This window comes from Sipha flava, unplaced genomic scaffold (assembly GCF_003268045.1).
Source record: "Sipha flava isolate LNK unplaced genomic scaffold, YSA_version1 218_pilon_pilon, whole genome shotgun sequence".
NCBI classification, from domain to species: domain Eukaryota; kingdom Metazoa; phylum Arthropoda; class Insecta; order Hemiptera; family Aphididae; genus Sipha; species Sipha flava.
Genome location: NW_020272845.1, coordinates 160214 through 185202, shown reverse-complemented (window position 1 = coordinate 185202; position 24989 = coordinate 160214). Strand labels below are relative to the sequence as shown.

Below are 24989 nucleotides of genomic sequence, written 5' to 3'. Positions count from 1 at the left end.
CGCCTAAGCCTGGCAAAAACCGCCATCCGGCCGTGGAGAATTGAAGAAAACAATGCGCGCGCGTGAATCGGTTCTCAGCCACGCGTTTATATCAAGAATCGTGTTTTAAATATTATTTTAAATATTAAATATTAATATTAATTATTAGTCGAACGGACTCAATGTAATTTATTCGGTGATATTTTCTCGTAACACATTTTTTGTAATCATGCCATTGGTTGTAGAATACGCATTTTTCCCATTCGAAGATTCGTTGAATATTATCGACGTTTCTCTCGTACTTCGTGAACATGATGTGTAAACACGTATTAGCACATAACCGCATAAAAAAGTGTAGTGGATTTTGCCAAAGATTATAACTAATCTTTAATTGTTATTAAGAATTTGAGTGGTATTATCAAGCGAAAAAACCACGGTCACTGCTAGAGAACGACCACCCAGATCTCTGATATCGAGGCCACATACTTGTCGTGAGTCGTCGGACTTACAATTACCGAAGTGCACGCTGTTCGTTTCGCGCCGTCCAAGAACAGCAGTGAGGCGGGTGGGACGCTCTCGATTCGCATTTGGTCCGCTCTAGGAAAAAATCCTGGCGCCGCCACTGTTAAGTGACTGCTATTAATTTTATTGAATTTTCATTTTATTTTTTCTTTCATTATATTTTATTCTTTCAATTTTTTTTTTTTAATTTTAAAAAACGCCAGTAAGACAAATGATTGAGTGTTTAAAAAAAAAAATAGTTTGAAAATACTTTTAAAAGTATTCTTAAAACAAACATAGAAAACAGAAAATTATACAAATGATTTGTTCTAAATTACACTTTAAAAGTAACAGATAACAGTTCTAATTTATTTTTAAAAATTTTAAAAACAAAAACCTAGAACTTTCTTTGTTAGTCAGGGGGTGGTAATGAGAGTAAAAACTGTTTTTTTTTGTTAAGAAATTTACCTATATTATATATATTTTTCAAATAACGATTATGCCCAAAATAGTTAGTATACTGGTCCTACTCTTTATAATGTAAGGATTTCTTATTATTTAAAAATCTGTCCTTTATATTCAGTTTCAAATCCACTATGACTACCTATGTATAGTCACTTTTACTTGGCCATAATTATATACTAGACTTTTAAAGTATAGTCTTGAATGTTTCAATGTCTGTGATATAGACCAACGACTGTAAATTATTTATCAAGATACCCAAATAAAATTACATACTAATAATTTATATCAGAAATATAAGTTATGGTACAGAGTTCAATATAATTTAGATAAAATGAAATAGATTTAAGCTGTTAAACTTATTATCTACTCCTTTAATATACTAGAAAAAAAACTTTATTTTTTCATTAATATGTAATTTAACTTTTTAATTAATACTGAGAAAACGGAAAATAGTCATTATCATTTTAAATAAATATAATACTTAAAATATATTAGTGTCACGTAGACATAATAAAAAAGACAATTTAAATATATTATATACAATACATGTAATAAAATATAATATATCAATTTATCTTTACATTAAAAAAAATAAATATATTACATACATACATATAAATAATGAATAAATGATTATCTAACATGATCACTGAAAAAGCGGTACAAGTTATGTATCTTAGTCATTATAATTTAAAAAGAAAGGAAATTAACTTAACTTCACATTATTTGCTCTTTATTATCTTCACAGTCTTATTGAACAACTAAAAAGTTGTTTACATGGAAAAAAAAAATATATTAAATAACTTTTTTCTTCAAATTATTCATAATAATGTAAAATTTCATTATTAACATACAAGAGTAATGAGTTTACAAAATAAAAAAAGAATTTTAAACAGCAAATAATTTATCTCAAAGATGTTTTAACATAAAAGTAATTTAGGTGGTAAGTCTAAGTTTACTTATACTAAAAGTAGATATGTACAAAATTCAGCAACTAAATTTGCTTAGAGTAAGTTTTGATTTCAGTCATGTTGTTATGTATTCATAACAACATATTACTCCTGAAAATTAAATAACACCAATCAATGAAGCAAATAAAATTACAATTTATAAAATGGCAATATTAATAAGAAAATATTATTTAATAGTTATTATTGGAAGTCAAAATTATTACTTTTAAACAAACATGTTAATAATAATATGGTCATTATTGTATACATTATTAGGGATGGGTAGTGAGTGAGTTGATTCATTGTGTCATAATTCTATAACTCAACAATTCAGTGCTACCTACAGATATATATATATATACATGAAAGTGAATTGAATCATTAAACTAAATTGAAATTTTTATTTCTATTAATTTGTATTTTAGTTATTTTGGTTGGGATAAATCAGATTTTAATGGTATTAAATAATGAAAAAATAGCTAGAGTATGCATTCCTATTGTTGATGAACATAATAATATCCTTAATTAAAATGTTTTTTAAAATAATTACCAAACAAAAATGAATAAGGAGAAATTATTTTCTACTTGATGTTAATTAAATAATTATTTAAATTAATTGAACAAATATCCAATTTTTATAATATGTATTTTATACATTACATATATATATATATATATGTCAAGGGTAGCCAGTGTGAAAATTCGTAAGCCACCCAATATATTAACATGTTGACTGCTATACAGCTGCCGGAATTTTATCGTTATGAATGATGAATTTTAGGCTGCTGGCTACCGTGACTTATTATTCCTGTGAGGCCATGTAGTTGCATGTCATATATTATTTTTAATTTGTATAAATATTTTGGCACTGTAATGCTTTATACAATTATATCTTGGCATAGAGCAGAAAATTACCTTTAAATTGATATGTTATTGACAGGACTTGGAACTTATAGCAATTTTAATATATTATATATATTTAATATATTATAATATATTTATTTTAATCATTAAAATAAACGCTTAAAAAAACGCCTAACAACATCATTATGAGCACTAAAATAATCATTTAAAAAATTTAAAATTAACCAAAAATATTTATATAAAAAAAAAAAAATTAAAAAATTCTAACTAAAAAAAATCAAACAAAATAAAAATAAATCTTTACTTTTAAGACTAAGGATTTTAATGGATTTTTTTTAAAATAAAATGTGAACTGACTTTTGACACTCTCGGTTCTATTTTCAGCGTTGGAATATTTTTGCTAACCCTACAAATATACCTTGGACGATGACGAACTACGTGATAACGTAGATAAGATAAAAATTATTTTTCATTTTAATTCTATCAGAAACGACTTTGCAGTATAAAACTATAAAAACGAAAAAAACTGGTCAAATAAGTAAAAATAATCAGAAAAACTGGAAATAAGGATTTTTTTTAAAAATTGCTGAAAAAAGCAAAAAAAAAAAAGCCATTTTCAAATTTCATAATTGTACGTGTTATAACTTGACATACACTTCTATTGCACGTTACTACATTTTAAGTCAATCCATAAAAATAAGCAAATGATTTAACTCCCAAGCCCTGGTTATTAACCTTTTTACAGCGTTAAAATGTTTTTTTTTTTTTTTTGAAATATTTACCTATACTATCAATTATTATGTTAAACAGAAGCTTTTCAGGAATCCTATCGATAATAACTAATGGCATCATAATAATAAATAATAATACGGTAACTGTATGGAAGTCAATGTGTTAATAAATATGGAAGAGCTGAAATTAAAAAAAAAGATCATAATATATATATATATATATCACCATCAATTTTGAATGTAAAAGATCAAAAACATAAACACATAAAAAAAAAAAAAAAATAGCTTCAGATTAAATAACCATGCAAGTAAAATAATAACATGTATAGATTCTAAATAGTTTTATATAATAGTGAAATACCTAGTATTAAAAATGTAATAACTACAGGCAACATAATATTTTAACTTACTGTCTTAAATGCTTATTTTATGTTTATTCGGCATAAACAATAAAATGTTGATGATCAACTTCAGGTATATCAACATTAACATACTGCTGGTTTAGATCATCTTGTACCTGGTTTATTGATCGGTTTGAACTAGGTCTTGGTCGTGACATATGCCTGCTAATAAAAAATAAATAAGTATCATAATATTTATACTAACATTACTAAATATACTTTGCTTTAGCATGAGTTAAGATGTGAGATTTCAAATTAGTTGATTGGGCAAACTTTTTATTGCACGCATCAAATGGACATACATATGGTCGGTCACCTGTATGTATCCTCACATGTGTTCTAAGATTGAAGTCCAATGAAAATCGTTTACCACATCCTTCAAATGTACACTACTCAAACATTTTTAATTAGTAATTTTATAATAGCTACAGAATATTAACTTTAATTAAACTATATATAATATAAACCTGGAAAGGCTTTTCTCCAGTATGTACTAATTGATGACGTTTTAGTTTTGAGCTCTCAACAAACGCTTTACCGCATTCTGCACATACATGAACACGTGGTCCATGAGTATGCAAATGTTTTCGCATTGCTGAGTTGTCACGAAACATTTTTGAGCAGTTTTTATTAGGACAAGCAATAGTACGGTCTATTACTTCAGAACCAAAGGATTTTTTTACTTTTGACTTATGACCTGGTCTAAAAAATATAATAATATTGTATTATATATTCATTTAATTTACATAATATCAAATAAATGAAAAATGGTTACTAAACTCTAAATACCTTGCAAAGTCAGCAAGTTGTTTAGGATCACTAAGATTAATTTGGGGTATTTCTTCAGAAATAGTCTGCTCAGTCATATATTCTTCATAATCGGGGTCTGGTTCAGGTTCAGGATTACTTACATCTTCTGAAATGTATTTTACTTTATATCAAATTATTTTTTTATATTATTATGATAATTTTGAAATAAAATAACCAAAATAATAATATAATTAACTAAGTATTTAGGAAAATTGGGCAAAGTTTGAAGTAATATATTCTTCTTATTTAACCATGTCTTTATTACAATATAGGACAATTTACAGACTGCCCAATCCATAAGAACAAAAATAATATTGTTTAACAAAACAGTAAAAAATTAAAATTACATAAAATTAATAACTAAATACTTATTACGTATTTTAAACAATTATATTTTATAACATAAATATTTAGAATTGAAAGTAATATAAAATAATGTATGTACAAAAAAGGCTATATTGTTCAAAAATTAAATGTTAGTTAACGAAACTATTGATGAGCCGAAGTTGATTCCGAGTTTGAATTTTATAAATGTATTATCTAACTAGAATTCTTCAGATTCTTTATATTTTTTTTGTAGTACTTGAAAATTATAAATTTCCAAGAATTATTGTTAAAAAAATACTCAACATAGACTGAATATAGCAAGAAATAATTTTATATTTCGGAGTTCTGGTTTGGCCCAATATGACAGGGTACTTTGTGAAACATATGTTCTAATAAAAAATCACTAAAAATAATATTTGTTTACCATCATCTGTTCCAGAGGCCCACATAGTTACTGAAAATTCTCCTTCTAATGTTCTGATTTGTACTTGCTTTTGTTCCCATTTTCTTGGCCGACCAAGTGGTATTGGATCAGGTGGTGATGGAACTGTATGCATTAAAAAATGGTCTTCAGCATTTTCTTTTTTGAACCTAATGAAAATATTAAATCTATATTAGAAATAAAGGTAAATAGGTCACAAAAGGAAATAAATATTTATAACAATAGAAAGTCAACACATTTCTACATGCACACTTAAAAAAAAAATGGAGAATATTAAATAACAAAATATTGACCAATTTATGTTTAGGTAGTTAATAATAACAATAATTATTAAAAATCTATAAGAATGCTTTATGTATCACATATTAAATTAAAAGAACTCATATCGATATTTAATCAATGTAAAATACTAAAATTCATATTTAGCAAAAATATATAGTAATTATTAGAGCACGAATTTGTATGCATTTGCATATTTATTCTAGTTGATCATATGATATGCTAAGTAAGCACAAAATCTGTTTCATAACTTAACAATTTAAAAAATGAAACTTTTTTAGCTCATATTTTTGCATATTTTGACGTTTTTCTTTTTTAAGAGCTTATTTTACAATTTTAATAGCATAGGTATTTCATATTTTAGCACATAATTCAATTTTTTTGTTTTTTTTTAGACATTTTTGAAATGTATAGTATTATAATATAAGAAAAAAATATTATATTTTTATAGCTTCCATTCATATCAAAATAAATTAATAGGTATACTTGTAGGTATAAATGATTTTCCCCGATATAACCTTAGATCAATAATCGGGGAAATAAAATACGTATACCAAGATAAAATAAAATATAATTTTTTTATTTTTCATGGGTATTTTAACATTTTAGTGTATATATTTATGCATATTTAGTTTTTTAGCGCACATTTGGTTGGTTTTTAATGCATATAAATCTGGGCTATAGTAATTATAAATTTATTTTATTGCAATTCTTAAGTAGTAGACATATAAAATAGATAATATCCTTTTTTCACATGAAAATTATAATTAAATAATTGATTCAAATTGAAGAATATAGGTACTGCTTTAATTATATAATATTGAATTGAAAAATTTTCATTTTACCAGGTTATAAATTAATCAAATAATAGTTTATTATAAAACAATTAAATTATATAATCATATTTAAAGTTACATTGATTATTATCAAAATCAACAAAATAATTTGCCAAATCTTCAGTTTGTAATTATATTTTAAATTTTTAAAATAAAAATAAGTTTTAAAAATTATTAAAAAAATGAACTGTAAACTAATGTTTGATATCAAGTAAACATTACAATTAAATACTAAAACAAAATAAAAACTGATGGACCATTTTTAGTTACACTATTTAGAGTTGTATTATATATTATCATTTGTAAACATTGATTGATTTCATCGAATTGATATTACTTTAATAATATAAATAGAATTAATTGGTACAAGTGTCAAGGAACTACCCAGAATAAAGGTGATTTATGGTTGTTAATTTTTATTTTTAGTAAAAGTTCTTTCTGTAGATAGTTATATTGTACTGTACACACAACAGTCAACCGGTTTCAACGCAAACCAAATCATGTTAATATGCACAGTGATAAGACGGTCAGCCCGCCGTTGTTACCTGGACGGTCCAGGACTTTCGGGTTCTGCATACAGCTCTTGGGGTACTACGCTCTCGTATACATAGGTGAGTGGACCGTCTTCAATATCCTGATGGTGGTGATGGGCCGTTGCCTGTAGCATCATAGTATTGTTGTCGTTCTTCGTCAGCCCTTGCACCGGCGCCATGATTATCTGGCGACCGTTCTGATCCACCACGGTAGTCTCAACTATCTCACAAGGCATCTCCACAGGTATATGCTCCACCAGTTTCACATTGTCCTCATCGTCTTCCGTTTTCATGTAATCTGCCGGCGACGCCATTTTGTTTGTTATTGTTTATGGTACAAAAAAAATATGTCGCACGCACGTCCGAGCAATGTACGCGCGAGGAAAATGGCGACTGACAAGAGCGTGTGTGTGTGTGTGTGCGTGCGAGTGTGTAGGTGGTCGACGGATGGACGGACGGGTAGACGAACGACGCCATTTAATGTGAGAACAAAGTAATAATTGTCGGACAGAGAGCAGAATGTTTGACGGAGAAACCGTCTTAGAAACAGTGTAGCCAATAGAAGCGCAAAACAATCCCCTCAAGAAAAACGGTTTTTATTTTTATTATCAACGTGTCAACAACCACAACTACACTCCGTGATAGCAGATACATTGATATTGGTGATTTCAATAAAAAAAACTATCATTAAATTGAAGCACCTTTCGGAACGTTATGTTTACAAATTCTTCATGACCTCATAATTTCAGTAGTTTATTTTTTTTTTCTAATTTATTTGTAGATCAGTAAAAACAGTAACTGTGAGTGCACTGCGTATATGTCAAACGATTAATAATCAAATGGATAAACATATTTTTTATGATTCAAAAGAGAAAACAAAATCACACAATTCACTCTCCCTGCAGCTGTTATGTTCATGAATAAGCTTTATTCTCATCAATATATTTTTTTTTTCTTTACTGCCTTAAATTATAATTTTACACCTCTGTCATTATGGACGAATCAACATTTCTTATGTTACTGTCAATTTTGATGTTGGTGGCCAGTTACTTGGCAGGCAGTGTTCCATTAGCAATGCCCATGTCTGAAGTAAGTCCGTATGTATACAAGTCATCACTGTAATAATATTATGTTTTTATAGGCTAAATTGGAACTTATATCATTATTTGGGGCTGGTCTCCTAGTCGGTACTGCATTAGCTGTGATTATACCTGAAGGAATTCATTCCCTATATTCAACTATTGTACCTCATAAAAGTTTGTTTAGTTTAATTAATATATTATTGTACTAAAATATAATACTTAGTATAAAAATTTATGATTTATTATGGTTTTATTGAAAATTCTATATTTCTATTACTTCATGTAAAATAATTTAAATTTCAACTAGTGTGTAAGTTTTTAAATATATAGAAAGTTAAGGCATTTTCTGTTATTTACCATCTAATCTGTAGCTCTAGTCCCGCAAGATAAGGTTATAAGTTCAAATACCAACTACTATATAACCTAATTATAACAGAGTCAGGACTAATTTTTAGCTTCAGGTTGGTGAAATAATAAATATAATTTAATATAGAGGCAATTATATTCCAAAACAGTGGGTAAAAGATAACAGAAAATACCAGAACCATATTTTTATTATTCATACTTGACAATAACTATTTCATTTATATAATTATTACTCTTATTTCCAGCTGCTGATAATATAACAGTTGAATTAGATTTTAGTCACGTAAATTTTCATTCAATAATTGGAGTGACATTAGTATTAGGATTTACACTGATGTTATTAATTGATCAACTGTCTTCAAAATATACCAGAGGCATGTATCTTATGTCTAAAATTAAAAAAAAACTTTTTTAAATAGTTGAAAACTATAATAATTTTATTTAGATGTTGAAGCTGGATTAACCAATCGAAATTCTGGTAGCATGACTGCTACACTAGGTCTTGTAGTCCATGCAGCTGCTGATGGTATTGCTTTAGGGGCTGCTGCTGCTTCAACTCAAACTGAAGTTGAAATGATTGTTTTTATTGCAATTATGTTACACAAAGCACCAGCTGCTTTTGGTTTAGTCACTATCCTAATACATCATGGTCTTGACAAAAAAAGAATACGTAAACATCTGTTAGTATTCTCCATGGCAGCGCCAATTGGTGCTCTACTTACTTTCTTTTGCATAGGACAGGTATTTAATATACAATTAATATTATTACTTGATATAGCTAAATTGTAATTAAATATTTATAATACATTTCAGGAGAGCAAAGAAAAATTATCATCTATGAACGCTACTGGAGCTGCAATGTTATTCAGTGCAGGTACATTTTTGTACGTTGCTACAGTTCATGTACTTCCTGAGTTAATGATCAAAGCTTCTAGGGGTGGCAGTGATACTTTTAACTCTATTGAATTACTATGCTTAGTGTGTGGCACAGTGACACCATTGTTTTTGTCAGTACATCATGGTCACTAAATAATATGACCAAAATCATAAATGGATAACTATTTCTTGTTCAATTGTTCAATACTATATGATGATATATTAGTAGTTAATGAATTTTAACATTAACGAGCTTAAGAACAAGAGGTATTTTCGACAACCTATAATTTGTTAATCTCTTCATTTGTTAATCCAAAAAACTGTATAAAAGATAGAACTCAATAAAAAAATGTATACATTGAATGTATTTTTATAATTATCAATTTTTTTTTATTGATTATTTTTTACATTTTTAAGAAAAAATGTATTACTGAATAAAAAACCATTTAATCATTTGATATATTCAATAAACAATGAAAGTTGTAAAAATTCACTGGACTTACAATATTATAAGTAATTATTTTTACTTACCTAACTAATTATTAAAGTTAACTAGCATTTAAAAATTGTTTTAATTTTTTTTATTAATTCATTATTATGGTTTTTATATTAGACTTAAAAGTTTAAAATGTATTGATAAAGTTATATTTATATTTTATTTGTTTGTATATTTTTTTATTATTATGAATTAAGGCTGGGTTAAAAATGTTTTTATTTTTTTTTTATACAATTTTTTGTGAAGAAAATTATATTGTTAAATTATTAGTATAGTTTAATATTTTATAATATATTAAAAAAAAAATATTTTAATCTTCAGCTTCTAAATTGATATTGTTGCCAAATTTACCATACAAATGTGTTTTCAAATCACTCATTGTAGATGTGGTTTCTTTAATTTTTGATTCAATATCCTTCATCTCTTTTCCACTAGTTTTTTTAAATTCTTCCAAATTATTCTAGGTAAATAAAAAAATTATTTTAGTTAATAATTTTAATATTTTAATATTTAAAATTATATTATACCTGTGCTGTTTCTAAATTATAGTATACAAAATTTTCTCCAGAAAGATATGGCAGATTTGGACAATCATCTTCATCTAATAACATTAACTCTTCAGATGCATCTTCTAAGTTTTTTAATATTGCCTAAGAAAATAAACCAACATTAATTATTATTTAGATTTAACTTAATAAAATCAATAAAAATATAAATGTATATTATTAAACTAATGTTCAACTAATTAAATATAAAATTAAACAGAAGATTATTACGTATTCGTGTATTATGAATAAACAATCACTTGCATACATAAATAAGTATGATTGGCTAAAAGAAAGTTATATTTTGCACATTAAACATACTTAAATTAATTTATTAAATGTTGAACAGATTAGGTAACTTCTAGTTCATTTCTTATCGTTTTTTTCGACTATTATGCCGATAACTTAAGACTTGTCTGATTTTATCTCGCCAATTATATTCATCGTTGTCGTACTATAGTGAATATTATTATACCTACATTTTATTATTTTTTACATGAAGAAAAGTTTTTCCAAATATAAATATTTATAAACAGATAACCGTCATTTATTTACTTTTGATAACATTAAATACGCTCTAAGTATACAATGCAATAATTTTGATTTTTGAGTAATTTGATAAGTTTTGATAAATTTATATAGAATGTTGGAATAAAATATTGAAAAAAAATGTATTTTTATTAATTAAAAACAAATATTTATCATTTTTTTTTTTAAATATTTTCAAGGTCATCAACATCCAAGCCATAGTAATAATACATTAAATATGATAAAGAATCATTTGGCAACTTTACTTTAGTAATTTTGAATTTTAAGCACAACTAACCATTGATTGAATAAAGTCCTAGCAATCCACCTCCAAAATAAACAGCCTGAATAATAATCATTATGAGAAAAAAAACAAGCAAACATATAATTTTAAATTATAAAATTAGGGTTATAAAGGAAGCTAATAAATAATATTTATGTTTGTTAAATAAAACTTCTTGATCAGAAATATAAACCAATAATTTGTAATTATTATTTTATTGTTAATATCATATGCAAACAAAAAATTAGATTAACTTTCTGGTTTGAATAGAGTGTGTTCTTAAGTTAATATATTAAAATTCTATTCTAACAATAAAATATATCATTTTTCAACTTACTTCTTTAGCTTTTAATTCATCTTTATATTCCTCAACTCGAGCGTTTAGTCTGGCAAATTTATTGATTTTTTGTTGGTCTTCAAATGTAATGTGAACATCAGAATCCTATACACACATAAGAAATGGAAATGAATACAATAAAATCTAAACGCATGTGATAAAAAAAAAATATCTATACTTAACAAATTTTTGTTATAGACTAGATCAGAGGCGGCCGAACTTTTTTCGGCCACGATCTACTAAAAATATACTTCACTTTTGAAGATCGACTTCATTGGAAAATTTTTTTATAAACCAGAATAAAAGATATAAACTATACAGATAAAATGTATCAACAGTTTGTTCATAACTACCACGATTAATTTTCGTGCACGTGGCCTAAAAATAAATTCTAATATGATTGACTCTGAAATCGTCCGTTTGGGCGCCCCTAGACTAGATCATTTATAAAAAAAAACAACTCACTGGATGAAAAGTTCCTTTAGATACTGCAGCTGAAGACATTCTAACAGCTTTTTATAGACTAATTTTTGAATAATTATACTTGAATTAATATTTGCAATTTAATAACTTCTACTATGATTTATAATAAATATTTTATTTGTTATATTTTTGACATGAACACATACACGTGAATTCATCAAATCTGAATATTGATAAAAATATGTGATAAATGATAATCAGACTAGTGATAATAAAAATTCCAAAGGGTACGTATACGTATGATGGAGTAAGTACCGGTACCTATATAATTAAAAATGGTAAAATTATTCGACGTTAAAATGACCCACTGTAACATCATTATTGATGTTTGTCAATGGATATATAGGGTATTACGATCAGGCCCGATGAGAAGGGGGGGGGGGAAGCCGGGCCTGACCAAGTCCACTACGTCTCGGTCATGGTGTCGAGCTATTTACGCATCACAAACATGAATCGTGCTAATAACCTACCCAAATAATTATAGTGTATGTTGTATAGTTATAACGAGTCTACAATAAAGTGAACATTACGATATTGATCTAAAACGCAGATCAATAACATTTTCAAGAAAGACCCATATGCTATAAATAATTATTATTTTCATTTAGTCTGTGGAATGACCGTGACTGCGATTACATTACCTATCTCTTTGGTATACATATTTTAAAAGACGACACTGGAAGTCAGTTGTAAGTTTTTACCTCGTATGAGAAGGGCCAGGATTAATTTGTCCCTGGGGCCCTTGATTTCTCTCCATGGCCCTGATTATGATTTGTAGCAATAACAATAATTGTTATTTATAAGGTATAGTCACAAAGTAAAATAAAATCTATTGGGTGCTCTTTTACGTGGTTGGGTGGCTTTCTACCTTCCTTTTTTACCAGTGGCAAATTTTCAAATTTTATGTGGGGAAGGTTTACAATTTTTCTAAAAAAAAAAGTGATTTTATCATATTATAAAAATACTGGTTATGAATTAATAACTATATAATTATATTATTATAAATATAAATAAGAAGTTATTTATAATAAAAAAGGTAAGCGTTTTTTTTTTCCACAGTTCATCAATAATTTCTTCAGTTATTATTAAGTAGCTATTAAATAGTATTTATTTATTGATAATATTTTCTGAAGGGGAGGGAATATCTAAGACCCTCCCCCCAAAATATGCCACTATTCTTCACTTTAGTTAATTTTTATATCGTGCAATCTGTCTATTTACATTTATTAAAAATGCTTATTATTGTATCGATATTATAGATTGTATACAACATTAAAAAAAAAATTATTATAAAAACTAATAGCTTCCTCCCTTCAAAAAATGTACCCATTTCTTTTTATTAATTATCCTACATCCGGCTCTACTGAAATAAATAGGACAAATCAAACAAAAATTCGTTTTTAAAATGGTTAGTTTTCATTTCTTGAACCATTAGCATAATTTAAAAAGTGCTGGCAGGCATCCACGTTCATATAATAATGAGCCTATTTATTCATTTATTAGTTGGTTGTTTAATAAATAGGTAAATGAACCCATAAAGTATGTTATTTTGATGGTTGATATTAATGTTTATGCCATAAAATATATTTTCATAAAGGTTTCATTATAACCTTGAAATGCATCAGTCTAATTCATATTTTTTATATTCTCAAAGATATTACAACCGAATGATAATGTTAGATTTTTTTTTCCTCAACTCTAATCATTATTTTAATTATAATAAAAAATACCAAACTAAAATAATTGATTGTTTTTAGTTTACTACAAGTATGCTTAGATACCTATAGGTACTACAGATAATAAATATATATTTATTATCTGTAGTACAATATTTTGTTATACATATTTGTACAAGTGTTTTTCCCTGCAATAAAACCATGTGTGATATAGTACTATTAAAGTGTTAAATAAACAATAGGATTTGTGCATTATTAAAATTAAATACACAGATGAAATTGTTTACTTAAGAACCCAGTTGTGGATTAATAGAATAAAATCACTTGCAGAAGTGTATAAAATAGTGATGGTAAATAATAAATATTATATGCACGTAATAACTTTATAATACCACAATCTTGAACAACAAACAAATATCAACAAATAAATGCATACCTATTAATAATATTATATGTATATAATGCGTATAGAAATTAGAAGACAGTTTTTATATTTATTAATCAATTATTAAATCATAATTATAAAAGCAGAGTCGCATAAAACGAGGTGCACATAGGAGTGATACCCTAGAGTGGTAAATTTGAATTTATTTTGAGGCAAAGGATTTAAAAAAAAAAAAATAATTAAATATACAATCAAATAAACAAAAAAATTCGTATTAGATGGATTATAAAAAAAAAAAAATTAAAAAATTAAATATAAAGTTAGAAATATCAAAGTACCATGAATTTCACACCTTAAATATTAATCGTTTTCGTGGGACATTATTATATGACATACAATCACTAATCGCATGGGCATAGTGAGGGTGTGGCAGGGGGGCACTTGCTCCCCCCGCGCCTCAAACAAAATTCTATTTATTTATACCAAACGTATAAGTCTTACATTAAAATAAAAAATGAAATAAGATATGTCTAAAAATAGTTTAAATTGTTTGATGAAAAAAAAAGAAGAGCTGCAACAGAAAATTTGTTAAAATTGTAAAACTGAAACTTGAAACTTGAAAACTTGTAAAAATAAAAATGTGTTTTATTTTGCCCCCCCCCTGATTCAAATCCTAGTTACGCCCATGACTAATCGAATTTTTTTTTTTAAATAATACTGTGTTTATTTTAATTATTGTACTTAATAATGTTGTCAACGTTTTACAGAGTTTTATGAGAATTAATAATTCATGGTTCATCTACATTATTATTATTGTTGTTTTATTGACACAACCCATATGGGCCATGTGGATAAGCAACTATCGTTAGTATCCATAAATAAATATAATTACAGTTATAGTTTACAGACAGTAGCGGATTATAGGGTGGCAGAGGGGCCTAATTAAATAAAAAAATAATAATTTTTTTCTCATTTTTTAATAACTAATACAATCTATACTAACAAAACATTTATTTCAGTATATATATTAAAATAGGTCAAATGCTAAAAAAAATAATAATTTCATATTAATAATAACAATTTCTTTAATCACTAAAAATACATCTTAATTGGCTTTGTTGGAAACCATTAAAAAATTCAGATTTAAATTTCTTTGTATCGTTTCTTAACACTTTATTCAGAGTTCTTTCGTATTATTTTGCTACACTTCCGTTTAACAATCTATCGGAACATCGATATTTACCTACTGGTTTTTATACTCATTGGATAAGTGCATTGTGTCGCACAATAATTATTTTAATAATTTATTACATCAAATTTATTGGATTTATTTCTTATATTTTCTGGTATCAATGATATTAGACGAATGGCTTTGACTCTGTTCTCATCTGGGGAACATTTAAATATACGTTTATCGCGAATCTAGAACGATGTATGATGGGCCGACAACAGGAACTGCAATTCCAGCTATACCTGCAATAGTCGATATGGTTTCAAAGTTTGTTAAACAAATCCCTGTAGCAGCGGCTACAACGACAGCTGCTTCGCTAATGATATTTTTTGTTGCTGTTGCTGGATGTTTAGAAGCAATAGGTAGCAGTAGCTAATTCAACATTAAATTTCCATGCTGAAAAATACTTGATTCAAAAAAAAAAAAAAGATGAAACTCTTAATTAAAATTTGATTGTCATTCGAAATCATACTTAAATATGTATTGTGCGGAAAATGTACTTTTAGAATAACACGTTTCAATCATATTAATGATCATATTATTGCATATTTGATTTTACACCATTTTCATATCATTGAATGCAATAAATGCAAATGTTGTGATACTTGAATAATATGGTTATTCAATAACGAAAGTTATCTAGTTTATACCATACATCATAAGAAAATATATACAATATGTTTTATTAAAATGGCAACACGAATGATTTCTGTCTAATGACCTCGGATTGAAATGTGGTTTTCAGGAATAGATAAAGAATATTGAAATACACAATTTTTTGTTGATTTTTAAATTTCTAACCCCTTCAATGTACTCGTGTTCAATGAAACTTGTATTTTTTTAAATAGCAATCGGTATCTTTAACATATGACTCGGACAGACCAAATTTTTTAAGCATTTTTTTTTTTTTTTTAAATAAACTATATTTTTAGCTCAAAATTGGTTGATTTATTTCGAGTAAAAGTTGAAACAAAATAAATGTTTATTCGATTTTCAAAAATTAAATTAAATTTAAAAATATCTGTATTCTGTCATTATAAAATTATTTATACTTCTAAACATCGTATGACTTCATTTTGAGGAGCTTCTGTAATCTATTAATTTTTCAGTTGTGTGCATGATTCGGTGATTTGCTATTTTAAATTTTGGAGATTATTCAGTGGGTTAGCATAAACTATATATTTTAAATATCAACCCCTCCCAAAAAAAAAAAAAAAAATCAAGTGGTATTAAATCCAGTTAGGATTAAAATACATTCATTGGATGGATGAAATTAAATTCACAAATAATGGTGCAATAAATAAAAAAATATAATCGTTTTTAAGGAAGGAATAAAACACATCGGGCAATTGAAAGACAACTGACAAATTAACAGATTAAAAAATCATGGACAAAATTTCGTACAATTCATAAAATAACCAATTACTTGCAATTTTCTTTTCCGTGTACCCAGCTTTCAATCATAAATAATTTTATAATCACAGAATACAGATTTTTTTAAATTTAATTAATTCTTAAAAATTGAGTAAACATTGTTTTTGTTTTAACTTTCACTCGTTGTAAGTCAGTCTATTGTTAAGATAGAAATATAATTTATTTTTAAAAAAAAATTTGGTTTGTACAAGTCTAGTGTTTAAGGCACTGGTTGCAATTTAAAAAAATGCAAATTTCGTCACTGAAGGGGTAAGAAAATCATCAAAAAATAAGTGTTTCAGTACTCCCTACCTTCCCCTGAAAATCTCATTTCAATTTGAGGTTACTAGACAAAAATATTTCGTGTTGCCATTTGAGTGAAACACATTGTTTATATATAATTCATATAATGTGGGTTAATACTTTTTTTTAACTCTGAGAATCGTGTAGTTTATCCAATTATATTAATTTTTTATTTAGTTAATTATAATATATAGCTAAAATAAAAAAATTAAAATCTATTATTATTAAATGTTTGATACCTGTATATTAATAAATAAATAAATAAATAGCATATTTATTTCTATATATTAACTATTTGTTTATTTATTTATGTATCATAATATTTTGTATAAGAAAGCAACGTTATTGAAAACGTACATAATTAAATAAACTGCATTGTCAGTATAATGTATAAATGTAAAAAAATAAAAATAAAATAATCTACGTTTAATGTTTAAACTTATCGTGTTAACATTTCATTAATCGATTTTATTTATTTATTAACATGTTCGTTTGATCTGGAAATTCACATTACATCATCTTACGTTATAGCCATATGTGATAGAATTCCTAGTATTACTTTCCACTTTTGTTGAAAATAATTATTTATTGATGAAACGACATATTCAATTATTCATTAGATATACCGTCTAAAGGTGCATCCTCACTATGCCGATTCGCAAAGCTGCACTTGTGTAAACGTGACTGTCAACTTCGTAATCAGGCCGAATACATCGGATATCGTAACCCCGTCAGCGTGCGGTGTACATCAAAAGAAGCCGAACCGACTTGTCTAGTGGAGACGTGTTCCAACTCAATCAATATTTGATGTTAAAGGTAATCAAAACTTTCATAATAGTTCATTTATTTCATTTTTTCTTTTCTTGGTATTTAAAATATTTTTGAAAAAAATGGAGTGATGATAGAACTTTAAATTTAATAGAAATGCACCGCGGTGCACATACAAGAATATAAATTAATACCTTCCTTATCTTGGTAGAACCTAATATTGAATGCGATTAAAAAAAAAAAAAATGTATGTAGACATGCCGATTTCGAAGTGGCCGATTAGCTTTTCATTAAATTTTGTTGATCGGTAAAGTGAGGAAGTTTTCATGCGATTTTAGGTCTTCAGGTATAAAATTGACTGCGTTTGGAAATCGGAACAAATAATAATTACAATAAAACAAGGATAGCCAATCCGCAATCCTCGAAATTTATGTTACATTTGCAAAATATATTTATTTATGTTCAAAAAATGTTTGTGTGGTTAGAATAAAATATTTCGGAACGTCAGTGTTATTGAAAATGCCATCGCCAGTGCCGTAAAAACTGGGCGTGCAGAGTATGCCGCGCACACGGGCCCCAAGGTTTACATAAATTTGGGGGGGGCCCATTACTAGATTACTCATATTAGATTAATACTGTGTTCATCGCCAACAATTATGATAAAATACATTTCAGCTTTCCCCTTTTAATTTAATTTTTGGTTATCCATGAATTGTAAAATGTTTATTATTTTTTTTTGCAAAAGCGTTAAAATCAGTCTGGAGCTAACTATTTATAAGTCAAAAATGAAAAGTAAATATTTTTATCTCACCAAAGATCTATAACAGTAGTTTTTTTTTTTTTTGGAAGACAAAGTTATATAGGTAGATTATACTAAAGATATACTTATAGTGTATTATATTTAGCAGTTAAGGAACGTTACAATTGATGGTAAACTGCCATGCCCTTAACAATTGGTGTAATTTTTTTTTTAATTTGAATTTAATTGTTTTTAATAAAGGGTTTTCCCACAACTTGGGTGTGTTATCATTCCGGTAAAATGGTAGCATTATTATGTGGGTAGATTGAAATGCTTAAATACAAGTGACAATCATGACGTGTTTATCGTGCAAAAAAAAAAATATTATTTCTACAAAGAACACTGGTTGTCATTATATGTACGCGTAGGTTTTGTATAGAATAAATTTGTCACGATATTTCCATAAGAAAATACGAAGTAGACATGCAATCGGGAAAGACAGCTACGATAGAATAGATGGAAGAATAGAAACGATGGAATAGGATTCCATGTTAGCTCAAATGAAAATGATAAAACGTTGGACACGCATTGGAGTCATATCAGATGAATTCGTTTGTATATTGTTCACAGAAAATCATTAAAATTAATTCTATAGTTCTAAGTGTTTTTACTGTTTTTGAATAATGTTGTCCAATCTTTTATGTAACGTTTTGTATTTAGTGAAGATTAATAATTTATGGTGCATTTATATTATTATCGTTGTTATTTTATTGACACAACCCATATGGTTAAACGACAATCGTAGGTACTCGTAAATACATATAATTACAGTTATAGTTTACAGAAAAACATTTCGAATGTTCATTTATTTTACAATAAATTCTAAAAAACAAATATCCATAACTTGGCTGTGGCAATCATGACATACGTTTAATTTTTACGAAATATTTTATTTAAAATTTACTAAATATTATGTTTATACAATTTACATTTATCAATAAGAATTTATATGCGTATGACAAAATGTTGAAAGCGTATTATAGAATCTATGATATTAATTAAATGCGAGATAAAATTGATAGATATCCGTACATGTTAATTTTTCTGGAATTTTGCTAGTGAAACTTTTTTGAAAGAATCAGAAAATAAAATTATACTTAACAGTAGCAATTAGATATGTCCTATATGTTGTGTTGGTTTTCATGATTGCAGTTATGTATCTACACAACTTCTACAGTAATCGTTTGACCGGTACAATAATTTGCTGTCATTAAACCTCCGACCTAGAAAAACAGCCGTTTTTGTTTTCATGCTGCCATTTTTACATTTTACCGCGATAGACGTAATTAATACTATATACTCAACGATTTGTTTCTTTGAAATTATTATTAAATTATTATTACAAATTCAATATTTATGAAATTTATATTATTTTAATGCTCGTAATGGTGTACAAACGTATTCACATGAATCGTGCATATTTATATAAACAACATTCGATTAAATGAACCATTGACTGTGAGCATATAATAATTATAGATTTAGTAGACAAAGTATTATTTTATATGCACTTTTAAAATTAGTCGTGTCGAAGTTTACAAAAACCTATGATCGATGATATTTTCATTGTTATTCAGTACGTTGCGTTCAATTTTAATATTTTGTTTTATAAATTACAAGTACAAGTGGTATAATAATTACTTATTTGTATGTTGTTTGTATATTTATATTATTAATGATAAGAAAAATGTGCAGACTTTCTCAATTCAGTAAATTGATTTTTTTCAAAGCGTTAAAAGACAGCAAATAATTATAACATATAATATGTATTTACATCGAAATGTGTATTAATGTTATCTTAAATGATCTACGTAAATTTCATACAAGTTCATTGGAGAAATCGACAACTGCACACATTGCATCGCACGTCAGTCAAGATTTTGAACATGCAAGTGCCAACCGTGTAACTTAATATTGTAATTGCAATAACACAAGACTGTGCCTATGTATTATATGCACGAGTGCTTATGAGCAAATGTAGTTCACTTTTATCTACATACGTGTTATGATTCATAATTAATATTGTAATAACATTATTGAATATGATATTTAAGAATTGTACAGAATTCAAGACAAATATAATATGTGAGGTCAATAACAGTATGTTGAATTTAATTAGGTACGTTCAGCGCTGCAGTAGTAAAACACACGTATTTACTATCGATATTAAATCATTAGGTATACATATATTGTCTCATTAGCTGAGAAACTGTTCTATACTTAAGATGTATTTAATTCATTTTATGTTTTTTTATCTAATATCTACGTCAGAATTATAACAAATATATATTTTAAGCATATTTTGTACAATATATAATATTCATAAATAAGTATATATATATAATGTATTTTATATGACGGAGTGTTTAATAGGAGAATCTCATAGATTTAGTTCACGTATAAGAAATAAAAAAAATAATAATAGCTTTTGTACTCTTTTGATAACAGTAAATAATTCTATTAAAAATATTGTTCAATGCATTTCATAATGTTTTGTATTGGTATTAAATTGGACTATTTATATCAATAGAAACGTATGGATATTTTATCGTGCCGAAGGACATATCGTGCGTATTTAAGAAATGTATAACATACTATGTATTACATATCCTTTAGTGTTATAGGCAGGCACTGTATATATATTAGACAATAAGAATAAAAGAAAATTCGTAATGGTTTTTAAAATATTGCCGTGGAATTAAAATCACTCAATTCACGATGATAATATGTATATATATAGTACGTAATATTTAGTGTGTACATTTGTTGTTAATCAAATTACAAACTATTACTATTTCATACCATTGTAATTTGTAACACACTGCGACTTCAAGCTGCCACTTAAAATATAACCGATCAAATTACTCCACTGAGCACTACAGCCAATATTCAGATATTATTTTCAACGATAATTAATAACTTAAAAGCCTTTATAGGATGGGATTATTTTTTACATGACCTGCTTTTGCCGGCGCCTACTCGTGAATCATGATAATTTCGCATGCGGTGTGAAACGATTGATAAGATATGTGAACGACAATAAAAGAGGTGTTGCATAACGCATCAGTAATAAGGATTATTTATTATGCAAAATAATTATATTACACAAAACATGAGCAAACGTTGCAATACAGACACGAGACTCGCGCTTCAAACATATATTTTGAAACTATTGAATATCAAGTTTCAATGCTGCTATGCCCATAGGAATATATATATATATATATATATTAATAATGTAGTAGCAACAGTAGTAGTAGTAAATTAAATATTTTAATAATTTAGTTACATCGAGTAGCTATGTATTAATTATACGAGCAAATTTTGTAATATTTTACATTATCCGTCGAGGCGTTGACGACGACATGATATATTAATTATTATTTCATCATCTACGAATTAAAATAATTATTAATAATAATCATTATTTATGGAAATTTTTTCTCATTAACTTGTTTTCGACGTCAGTAGTCCGTATTACTCTAGAGTTCGTATTAGATATATACGAGTATATACCTAATTACTGTTGGACAAAGTTTGTGTAGAACGGATATTTTTCGGTTTCGCTAATGGATGTAGAGTGTTTTATGATACTATTGGTGCATGATTTGGAGATATTTAACGAAGTTCAAAATGGAAAAAACCACCGTGGCTTACCGATGTGCACATCATAGAAAATTTCGGCGTTGAAATAACTGAAATGTGAAATATCTAAAAATATTTATAATCTATGCATACTAAACTATAACAGTTAACTATAAAATCTTAAACTATAATAACTTCCGTTGGTCAAATAGTTTCGAATATTTTCAAGTGTGCTGTGTATTATACACCCTCTTGATTTTTAAATATAAAAATAAATCGTTTATGTATGTATATATATTTAAAAAGTAACGTGTTTAAACTGTTTTAGCTGTGAATTTGCCAAACCACTTTGAATGTTTGAGTGCAAGCAGCGTTTTACATAAAGCACTCGATAAAGTTATGAAGGTAAGACAACGTAGTTATTTTATTTGTTTGCATCATAGATACATTATTATTGCAGTGCCACGCGATAAAACATAATCCGCATCCGTATAATATAATATACAACACTCGGTATCCGAAGATAACCATTATACTTTCAGTGCGTACGATTTTATTTCTGCAATGACATTTAAAAGGATTAAACTCGACATGACACACGTTGCGCCGTTCAAGACGTTTCAGTTTGTTAAAAATAAAACAATACGCTCGCACGAAAATGCATACACGCAGCATGGTGTAACGAAATAGTACTACCGCGGTAAATGGACATGTATCCTAACACGATTGTTATAACGGTATACAATATAATATATTAGCAGTACAATATGTACACATATTGCGTGTACAGTTTAACTGTTACAGTGCACTATATGTATATAATATATAAAGTTATTATTATAATTATTATTATTATCATATACATATTATTATTGCGTACACACATACGTGACACTGAGTGCAGGTTACGGATATACGTATTACAAACACAATAGATCTAGTTCTCTCACGGCGGCGTGCAATGTTACGTACGATAATTTTTTCTCCTCTGCGAACTTTAACTCCTCTCATAGGTATACATTTACATACACCCATTTATCCTCCGGTGGTCTCCATGAACACCCACCCATGTTTTAACATAATATATACTAACTGTAATCCGTCCTGCGACTTCTGAGCTGTGACTGCACTAACAACGGCCGTTCACCGCCGCGGTATATGCAGTTTCAACACACACACCGATCTACATTATTTTATTGTTTATACGTTAAGGAACGTGTCTAGCGTGGTATTTAACTACCCCTCAGAAATGTAAAAAGAATTGATAGAAAAGTTCTGCTTAATATTTTTATAGAATTTATGTTTAATATCATCAACATTTGCAAGGCTTATTTGTATAATACATCGTCGATGTATCTAGTACTATTGAATTATTATCTTGTAAAATAAATCTATTTTAAATATGTGATGGTAAAAATATTGAACCCCCATCCCAAAAAATATCTAGGCTCATCCCTGCATACGTTATATTATTTCATCATCGATTCGAACATATTGTTGTATCATGTAGATACTTCTAGATGTTCATACGGAGGCAAAAATGGAGTCAAAATACTATTCCAAAACTGAATTCTGCTGTTGATTCACTCTCTCATCGCACCAATCTTCGACCTAACATTAAAATACTTTTACAATTATTCGCCACGTTACCAGTTACCTCTTTCACTCCGGAAAGAACGTTCTCAGCACTTAATCGCTTAAAAATTTTGTTAAGAAGCACCATGTCGGAAAACAGACTGAACGGGTTAGCTATGGCTAATATAAATAAAAAGAGCAATTCGATGAAAGTGAAATAATAACTGAATTTGCCAGAAATTTGCCTAATAGAATGCAGCTGTCAGAGTGGAGTAAGTGACTGAATACTGAAACCAAAATTATTATTATTATTATTATTATTATAGATTATATATTAATAAATATTTTTAAAACTATACTAAAATGCTTGAATTACATTTAAAAACATGGGGATAGATGGTGGGGAGGGGTTAAGGGTGAATTCTCATATCTCATTTTACCTTACTTATCCAAAAAAGTGATTAGCCCCTCCCATTAAAAAATCCTGACTATACCACTGCTGGAGCCCCTCAATATTTTTTATTCAAGTCACTCCTGAAATTTGTGATGTTCAACGATTAGACATTAACGTTGTATTTAAGTATGTATAGTGACTATTGTAATATATAATATATATAATAAATAATTTATATGTTAGTCAGTTTTTGTTTAACTTCTCGTATTACGGATTACACTTAGTTCAACAACTGACTACAACAAGTTTTCAGTTATTGATCAAGGCACTGAAACATTTTAAATTAAATACATTTAAGAACAATATTTGAATTTGAAGAAATCGGAAGATGTTCCGATCGTTGATGCCTAACTGGCAGTTATATTCCGTTACCTACCACGTTCTTGTACAGGTCAGAGGAAGTGCTATTCAGAACTATAGGAAACATTTGATTTGGATGATGATGATCGTTAGGCATAGAAGCATCAGACGGTCATTTAGATTATTGTGACACGCCTATAAGAATATCTGATGGAAGCGTCGGCAAAACAGTAACGTTCCTGGATCTTTTTATTGGAGTGGGAGGCGAAATTCATACATGTATTCAAATTTATGTATTTTCCTAGTAAGATATACATAATAAATAACAAAAAATTGAAGAATAAAAGGCCAAAAGGGTCACATTTGGCCCTCCTCTTGAGGACGTC

The 24989-nt window shown here is 27.4% G+C and overlaps 3 protein-coding genes and 1 long non-coding RNA gene across 7 annotated transcripts; 2 read left to right on the top strand and 2 right to left on the bottom strand.

Moving 5' to 3' along the window:
- Positions 1-1810: 1810 nt before the first annotated feature.
- Positions 1811-7569, bottom strand: LOC112683072 (transcriptional repressor protein YY1-like). 4 transcript variants are annotated; one of them, XM_025553937.1, is made up of 7 exons: positions 7131-7569; positions 5453-5619; positions 4672-4804; positions 4359-4593; positions 4111-4280; positions 3901-4056; positions 1811-2006 (listed from the first exon to the last, which is right to left on the bottom strand). In XM_025553937.1, the coding sequence occupies exons 1-6, from the start codon at positions 7430-7432 to the stop codon at positions 3924-3926; spliced, it is 1140 nt and encodes a 379-aa protein (XP_025409722.1). In that variant the 5' UTR covers positions 7433-7569; the 3' UTR covers positions 1811-2006; positions 3901-3923. The 4 variants fall into 4 exon arrangements, with proteins under 4 accessions (XP_025409722.1, XP_025409720.1, XP_025409721.1 ...); XM_025553935.1 differs by having other exon boundaries at positions 1812-2006; positions 4672-4807; positions 7131-7565; XM_025553936.1 differs by having other exon boundaries at positions 1812-2006; positions 3901-4053; positions 4672-4807; positions 7131-7564.
- Positions 7570-8111: 542 nt separating this feature from the next.
- Positions 8112-9805, top strand: LOC112683074 (zinc transporter ZIP9-A). The gene is made up of 5 exons (XM_025553939.1): positions 8112-8207; positions 8260-8374; positions 8812-8940; positions 9012-9307; positions 9380-9805. The coding sequence occupies exons 1-5, from the start codon at positions 8112-8114 to the stop codon at positions 9593-9595; spliced, it is 852 nt and encodes a 283-aa protein (XP_025409724.1). The 3' UTR covers positions 9596-9805.
- A 405-nt stretch (positions 9806-10210) lies between these two features.
- Positions 10211-12283, bottom strand: LOC112683075 (prefoldin subunit 4). Its single transcript, XM_025553940.1, has 4 exons — positions 12097-12283; positions 11632-11736; positions 10466-10588; positions 10211-10398 (listed from the first exon to the last, which is right to left on the bottom strand). The coding sequence occupies exons 1-4, from the start codon at positions 12133-12135 to the stop codon at positions 10249-10251; spliced, it is 417 nt and encodes a 138-aa protein (XP_025409725.1). The 5' UTR covers positions 12136-12283; the 3' UTR covers positions 10211-10248.
- Positions 12284-17840: 5557 nt separating this feature from the next.
- On the top strand, positions 17841-23590 carry LOC112683079. Its single transcript, XR_003148571.1, has 3 exons — positions 17841-17938; positions 22603-22679; positions 22735-23590. It is a non-coding gene; the product is annotated as an uncharacterized LOC112683079 (long non-coding RNA).
- Positions 23591-24989: the final 1399 nt, after the last annotated feature.

Bases quoted from the DNA above. Each gene is read 5' to 3' on its own strand.
- LOC112683072 (XM_025553935.1), bottom strand. From the start codon at position 7,432: ATGGCGTCGCCGGCAGATTACATGAAAACGGAAGACGATGAGGACAAT. The intron at 4,808-5,452 runs GTAAACAAATAT...AATACATTTCAG, and splicing joins GGCCTCTGGAACAGATGATG to AAGATGTAAGTAATCCTGAA. The intron at 4,594-4,671 runs GTTTAGTAACCA...TATATTTTTTAG, and splicing joins GACTTTGCAAGGTATTTAGA to ACCAGGTCATAAGTCAAAAG.
- LOC112683074 (XM_025553939.1), top strand. From the start codon at position 8,112: ATGGACGAATCAACATTTCTTATGTTACTGTCAATTTTGATGTTGGTG. The intron at 8,375-8,811 runs GTTTGTTTAGTT...TCTTATTTCCAG, and splicing joins AACTATTGTACCTCATAAAA to CTGCTGATAATATAACAGTT. The intron at 8,941-9,011 runs GCATGTATCTTA...AATTTTATTTAG, and splicing joins GTCTTCAAAATATACCAGAG to ATGTTGAAGCTGGATTAACC.
- LOC112683075 (XM_025553940.1), bottom strand. From the start codon at position 12,135: ATGTCTTCAGCTGCAGTATCTAAAGGAACTTTTCATCCA. The intron at 11,737-12,096 runs GTGAGTTGTTTT...ATGTGTGTATAG, and splicing joins CTAAAGGAACTTTTCATCCA to GATTCTGATGTTCACATTAC. The intron at 10,589-11,631 runs GTAAGTTGAAAA...TTATTTTCTTAG, and splicing joins ATGAATTAAAAGCTAAAGAA to GCAATATTAAAAAACTTAGA.